General features: G+C 37.4%; 1 protein-coding gene across 1 annotated transcript; it reads right to left on the reverse strand.

Moving 5' to 3' along the window:
- Positions 1–1,431: 1,431 nt before the first annotated feature.
- LOC142107759 (relaxin-3-like) lies at positions 1,432–5,185 on the reverse strand. Its single transcript, XM_075191379.1, has 2 exons — positions 4,788–5,185; positions 1,432–2,004 (listed from the first exon to the last, which is right to left on the reverse strand). The coding sequence occupies exons 1-2, from the start codon at positions 5,032–5,034 to the stop codon at positions 1,637–1,639; spliced, it is 615 nt and encodes a 204-aa protein (XP_075047480.1). The 5' UTR covers positions 5,035–5,185; the 3' UTR covers positions 1,432–1,636.
- Between the last annotated feature and the right edge of the window lie 2,745 nt (positions 5,186–7,930).

The following is a 7,930-nucleotide window of genomic DNA, read 5'->3' on the forward strand; positions in this document are numbered from 1 at the left end:
GGTAAAGAAAATGGCTGCAGCAGGGGTTAAGGAAAATGGCTGTGGGGGGGGGGGGTTGTGGTTAAGGAAAATGGCTGCAGGGGGTATTTAAAAAATAGAGCAGCTTTGGGGGGCAGAATCTCATGATTGTGTGGTGGTCACATGGGTGGTCTCAGCAATCACTAGAATACTAAATGTTAGTGAGATGGGGCTGGTAGAGGTTTGTATTTGATTGACAACAAATATTCAGATATTGCTTATATATGCCTGTCCAATGGGGTACTTTTAGCTGGCCATAATGGAGTGTTTTGTTTTAACTAAAAGGCCTAATCATTCAGGGTTTGCATTATAATACATTTTTGCATTTTCAAAAAAGGACGCCAACTTTCCAGAAGCCAGCGAGAGGATAACAAAGTTGCAAGAGAGAAGAGCAAGGACAGGTAAGAGACAATGGCACAATCTGTCTAAATTTGAATGCTGGAGAATACACCTGAACATTCATATTCAGGAGTGTTCCTATACACCTATATATTCGGAGGAGAGGGGGGGGGGGGGGCGCTATTAGCCTAGGGCGGCCAGAACCCTTAATCAGGCCCTGGACTTTCCCATTCTCTGACCAATCAGAATGAAGCCGCTCTGTATTGATCAGAGTATGATTGGCAGTGCAGCTCCTCGCGGAGCATTCTATGTTTTGTTTGGTTTTTAAAGGAATTATTGTGCAGGAAGAAAGAAGAAGCCACCCCCCCTACAGAACAATGGTGTGTGTGAGTTTTTTATTTTTTAGTAAGGGATTTTTACACGGTATGTTGTGTGTTTAGTTAACTGTATTTTTTATAGGTGCACCACAGGTTTCAGCAGGTGCTGGATGCTAGGTAATGTTGGTATCTGTAGTTCTACAAGTGCCAGCATGCTCTGGCAGCCATGGGTATACTGGCATTTGTAGTTCTACATGCACCAACATATTCAAACACTTTAGGCATGCCACAACTTGCTGGGATCTGTAATGCACCAGCAAAAACAGTTCTGCCTCTAATTGTACACAGTAGTAAGTCTACTATGTGTCTAAGACTACATATACATATGATTTTTTAAGGACATATGCTTATAATGTTTTGTGAGTATGCTCTACATGAGGTCCAATATTTAGTAAATTTACAAAGAATATTTGTAATTTCTCTGTATATGTCTCCAAATAAAATAAAATATGTTTTAACCCCCATACAATTAAGTACAGGAATTTATGTCAGTGCTATGGGTCTCAATTACTTTATAAATAAAATCAATCTCCCAGATATTATGTTATACATAATAGATCACTATATTATCAGTAATAAATCACTCTGCTGTTATATCCTATATGTACAGGTGAAAGTCTGCATTCCACAGCCATCATATTATGCTGTCCTCTTTTATGCTACTGCAAAATGAGCAAGAAATATTCCAGAGCAAAAGAGAAAAAATTTTTATTGACAAAACTCTTAATAACCACAATAACATGTATAAGCCACAAAAAGGCCTTTGGTGAAAGTACAAATAGCAATCAACCAAGTATTTTGTATAGTCAATGTATGTGAAATAGCCGGGTAATTCACATTAATGGTAAGTCTGTGTAGACTGTACACGAGATCTAAGTAAATCTATAAGTACTCTTTACACCTTAACACAATGTGCTGATCTCTGATTTTGTGCAGCCCCATTTGCAACAAATGCCCGCCACTCCAAAAGACGTCTCCCTTCGTCTTCTAGAGAATTTGATCCAAGGGAACCCATCCGAACCTGCAGCAGCCATGTTTCCTGATTCACTATGAGCCTTTTGGGTTGTATCCTCCATCTGACGTACGTACTTGCTAAAACCTTCAGATATTGGTACATAATCATTGTAATCATCATAGGAATTAAAATAATTCTGCAATGACTGCTGCCTCATTGGAATATCTGATTTTTTAAGTTGTTCCAGGTGAGATTCCAAGAGTGCCTGCAACTTCAGTTGATTTAGTTCTTTATTTGTTGTATCCTGCAAAGCATCTTTAAAAAAAGATAAAAATAAATATAATTACAAAAATGTAACCTATAGTAATGGTTACAAAAATATTTGTCAGTTAAGCAAAAATTCTCTTTTACACAAAAGTTTTAACTGAAATTTCAACAGGGTAATTATTATTGTACCAATATCTACTTCAGTATTTTAGTAGATGAAGTGCAAATGCATAGTGTCATAATCACATTTTTAATACTATAATGATGTGCTTACATCTGTGGCCTATTATCACACAGAACAGGAGAAAAATAAGTTTGCCGATCTGAGCTCATTCACAGCAACGGTAGGTAGGGTGTTAATGTTTGACACGAATATGCTCCTAGTTTTTCAATGGGTGCACGATTGCTTTCACCTTTTGCTTGTCATGGCCAGTCCCTATTTAACAAGCTATGGGTGTAAGAGTGAATATATTGTTGTGTTAGACATGATAGAAGACCCTACTTGTGAAATATTTCACACTTTATAATACAATGAAATATAAATATTTCCAGGTTTAGAAGTTTACAGTTTTACACAGCAAGGGGCATATTCAATTGTTGCCGTTTCCTGTAGCGTTAAAAATACTAAGCCGGATTTCAGCTCGCAGCTCCCTGAGATCCGGCGTGAAATCCAGCGTGAAAGGTACCGTAATAACGGTATTTACGCGCACGCCGCGTTACTTTTACATGTAACGCCAACAATTGAATTTTCCCCCAAATGTCAGGTCTGCACATGCATATTTAGCGGTGGGTAAATAATAAATAGGCTCTACAAATAATACTAGAATTTTTTTTATCCATGTCAGTGCAAACTGCTTTTTATACGCTCTTGTGCCACTGGTTGCACAATGACCACTTGTTAGTTTCTATAAATTATGGACAGTCAGTTATTTAGTTAATTCTAAATTGATTACTCAAATGACCTGTTAAGCTAATTAAATGACTAATTTGTACACTATTCATGGCTTTTAGACTGTAAACTTGTCTCCTGTATTTTTGTACTAAATAAAATAAACATTTTAAAGCATGTTTCCTTACCAATAAATGCATCTATTTATCTATTTAGTCTCACATGGCCAATAACATATAAATGTCTAGTATAAGATGAACCATCTTAGAAGGGCTACTTGAAATGTCCAGCCAGGTTTTTAACTTGTCCAGAGTATTACCAATCAACACGTCAATGTTAGGCTGGGTACACCCTACAGAATTTTCCGACCAATGTGTTATCTACAACGATTGCACCAATGACTGAAAAAAAAAGTTATGATCAGCATGCAGATTCATGCGTACACACTATACATGTATTACAAGATTTACCCTCAGATCTGTGCTCTTCATCTGTCATATCATGACTCTGTAAACTCTATGGAGATCCTGGGTGCATACACACTGCAGGATTGGAACGAGATTGGAACCAGATTTGTAGTTCTGCTCAACAATCAAATGGAACGACCATCAGTACTTTGGGACGACTAACGTTCATTGTTTAAGTATATATACTAATGTGATATTGTCCTGAACGGTCGTTTATCGTGTGATTTATCCAATAGTCGGCTGAAAAACCTGTAGTGTGTACCCATCCTGACTAGCAAGGACAAGATAAAATATTATGGGTTGCTTGAATAGCCAATCCTGAGAATTATGAAATGCTTTGTTTGAGCCGGTGACTTATTTCTTTGTAAACACTCTTAAGGTCTAATGAAATAATTTATATGTAGAAGAAACTTTTTTTTTTTTTACTCACAACTGTTTTCTTAGCTATCTATAAGGCTAAAACTAAAATCATAATTTTACAAGTAATTGCATAGTAAGAGTTTTGCTTCTATAAATTACTAACATCTGATTAGATGTGTATATGTCATTATAATGTTAGATGACAATGTGTGTGTGTTTATACATTTTGCAAAATCCTACAATAGAACTTTGCATGTAGTGTGTAGTTATCAAACACATATGGATATGTGCAGAAGGTTTATAAGAAAATAATGTCTTTTCAACTTATACAAACAATTCACTTTGTAGAAGCTGAAACATAGATTTTCATGGATTCATTCTCATTAATGTATTCTGCTTATAAGTAGAAATAATTGGGCATTTCAAATAGATGACATTAAATTGCATTTATAATATTCTGGATTTGGTTTTATTTGCCTCCTGTAAAGATATTGTTTCATTTAATTTTTCTTAAAGATGCATGTCAGTATAACATAAGTCATATATTTTGTCTGACCTGCAGGGGAAAACAAATGATTGTAAGCAGTCTTTGTCCAGGTTACAGTCCTGTCCACAGTACAGATATTACACTGAATAATGGGAATTTTCTGTCAAAATGCTAAATAATTCCAGCACCACAACAAAGGACAGCGTGGATCAATCTTCCACACGGTCCCTAGTGTTTCTCTAAACTCTGATTGTATGTCTCACTTGTACGTTTGAATATTAAAGGACGAATGGGGGACATAGGAAACATGGAAATCCATCTTATTCTGATAGAGGACACATTTCAAGTGATTGTAGCAATTGGATTACAATCTGATATGTACTGTATTATATAGTTCTATGTGTTGTTCCATTTAAAAAAAAAAGTTTTCTTTATAAAGGTGAACTTCCTCTGCTATACTGTCACTGAGGGAAGGGGAAGACACAATGCAGCTCTGCAATAAAGAACATTATACAATGACTCCAGGGATACCCATCACCCTACTAAGTGTATAACTCCCCTGTAGTATACAGTAACATTCCCCATGTCACCATGTGCTGTGCAGAGTGCAGCCCTTGTCGCTCCTCACCTTCATCTCTCCCCCGGTACCCGGGGCTCCTCCGCTCCTCTTCCTCCTCTTGCTCCAGGGACAGCCGCTTCCACCGGGACCCCCCGCACGTGAAGATCACCGCGCGGATGAACTCGCGGCCGCACAGCTTGACTCCGTAGTCCGAGGCGGCCGCCGGGCTCCTCTGTCCCCTCAGCTCCCCGGGCAGCGCAGGTATCAGCATGAGCAGGAGCCCTGCGAATAGCACCGAGACCCTCAGAAGCGCCATGTGGACCCAGGTAAGTGCCAAAGCGAGTGTCACCTGAGCGCACCTGGAGCCTGGCCTGGCGGGGCGCACGTGTGAGGCGGAGTCCCGCTACCTGTCACCCCGAGGTGTATCTGATGAGCACTTGTCTATCACTAGTGTCCTGTACCGCTGCTTTATATCCCTCCACACAGACCATGACTCACCCTGCTGCTCGCCCCCTCCTCCCGCTTGTATGCTCCATCTTCATCATCACCTCTCAACTTCTGACTTTAGAATGGATTATTAGACCTATTCTATATGTATGCAATAAGTGATATTTGCATAGTTGCCAACTGTTCATAACTCCCTTTGACCCTGGAAATAACCCCGTTTTTCAGTTCTGACCATCTGCCCAGTGCAACTATTCATATTCTGCATATTTTGTTAAATTCTTAGTATTTGTTCATATTTTATAGGCTGTGTAACTTAATATTGTTTGAAGATGGGCATTTAAATGCAAAAATACAGTATAGACAAGTTTTGAAGTCATATTATGATTGGGATTGTAGACAATGAAAGTTCACCTAGCCAGTAACATTACTTCATATGCTTAGAGGAATCTGCTCACTAAAAAAATGTCCCTGGAATAATTTTAAACATGTTGGAAACTATGAAGTTGTGAACATTTGCAGAGGACAAATAGCATGCCAACGTAATTAGAAATACTGTTGTGTCCAAGGGTAAGAGTGGATTTTTACCATGAATATTGTGATTATATGAAGCTGACCAAACACTTGTACAAACTGGACTGACATTGATGGACAGGCTAGGCAGGGGGAAGGGGGGCAAATGCCCCCCTGTGCGTTTCCATAGTGGGCTACCTTGGACTGGGTTCCTAATAGATTGTTGAGTCGGGTCTTGCTCCCCTGGGCTAAAATTTGCCCACATGCCAGCACTCCCCTGCTGACATTGCACCATGTGTAATTTCCTGACACCGAGTAATCATTCTTACCAAACTGAGATGAAACTTAAGTGGACAGAACTTGCTGATGACATCCAACAGTGATGCTTAACTCCTTCAACGCTGAGGCTTTTCTCAATCCTGTGCTGAGCCTATTTTGGCACTTTTAGGGCAGATCACATTACAACATCAATATCAGTAGTTTAGAAACAGAATCTAAGGTCTATAGGTTCTCTCACTCACTATCTGGGAAAAAGGTTAAACTTTAGATCACTTACCAAATATAATCAGAAAAGCATATTACTGTACAAAATATATGTAGTTCAATATTCAATTCTTCAAGTCCATTTTTTGAATATACACATATATTTAGGATTTGTAATATTCTTAATCTTCCATTATGTGACATTAGTGTACATTTGAGAAATTAATAATTGTTATGTTTATGGTCATATTGATTAAGTATCTCATTAAGAATCTGGACTATGATTGATTGTTGACCCTTAAGAACTATACATTGGAGAAACAGATTATCATCATGAGTATACAATTTGTGTATTGACTGAAACTATTTAAAATAGAAACTATTGAAACTTTTAAAATAGAAAGGAGCTGTTCTTATGTGTTGTTCAGTGAACATAATGTCATTATTAAATTTTTAATTGTTTTTATTTGTCCCTATGTGCTTTTAATTTAATTTTTTATAATGATATTAGTTTATATAAAAGAAGGGTAACCTTTTTTTCAGATAATGAGTGAGAGCGCATATAGATCTTAGATTTAGTTTTCTTTTCTAAACACTACCAACAAATACTTGTGGGTCTTGCTTTGGCATCAATCCACCTTTCCAAAACAGCAAAAAGTAGGATTTTACCCATATGTTCTCATAATAAAAGCTGCACTTAAAAATTAAAATTCCTTTTTATTTTTCTGTTTTGCTGTTTTGCATGGCCTTGAATGAATTGCATAAAATGTTTAGGAATAATATGGATAGCCCATGTTTAGAAATAGACAAGCTAACACATCAAATGAGTTTATTAAAGACTGGATGGTGATATCTGATCATTAAAACCCATATCTCTAGACTTATTAACACTTTCTGTAGTTTAGTGTTCTGTAGTGTAACTACTCTTTCAAATTAGGGGTCCTCATAGCTTCTTGGAGCCAGGACAGGTATTTCAAATCAATTCCTCCATCCTGGGATCCTTAATTTTTTCTGCAGTATAGGGTATTACTGTTTGGTGATCACATGCAATAACTATGCAATAAATACTAAGGTGACACATCTCTCATTTTAAGTACCGTATATACTCGAGTATAAGTCGACCCGAATATAAGCCGAGGCACCTAATTTTACTACATAAAACTGGGAAAACTTATTGACTCGAGTATAAGCCTAGGGTGGAAAAGAGCGCTAATTTAAAAACCTAAATAAAAATGATAGGTTCAATCTATGAAATCATTTTTAGCTAGATGACAAGGAACATTAATAAATGATTATAAAATCATTGGGTACAACCTAACCTAAATAAAGGGGTATATAAGGGGTAGGGATATAAATGTATGAACATGGTGGCTGTATTGTTTGTTCATTATGTAATTGCACTGTAAATTAAAAAAAACAAAACAAAAAGGAGAGAGAGAGAGAGAGAGAGAGAGAGAGAGATTTTTCACTTACCCGGCAGTGGAACACATATGCGTTCCAACAACTTCCTGTTCCTTCCTGTTGTTGGAACGCATATGCAGAAGTTGACAGCCGAGGGACCGGACACCAGGTAAGTTCACCCGTGTATAAGCCGAGTGCCCTTTTTCAGCATACAAAAGTATGTTGAAAAACTCGGCTTATACACGAGTATATACGGTATGTACTTGATACCTCTTATACAATTGTGTCCAAATTACAGACAAAAGGCATTAAGAATTACAATTGCAAATATGTTTATAGAACTGAATGCCTTCTTACCTCTATGTATGTAT

Source organism: Mixophyes fleayi, chromosome 1, assembly GCF_038048845.1.
Source record: "Mixophyes fleayi isolate aMixFle1 chromosome 1, aMixFle1.hap1, whole genome shotgun sequence".
Lineage (NCBI taxonomy): Eukaryota > Metazoa > Chordata > Amphibia > Anura > Limnodynastidae > Mixophyes > Mixophyes fleayi.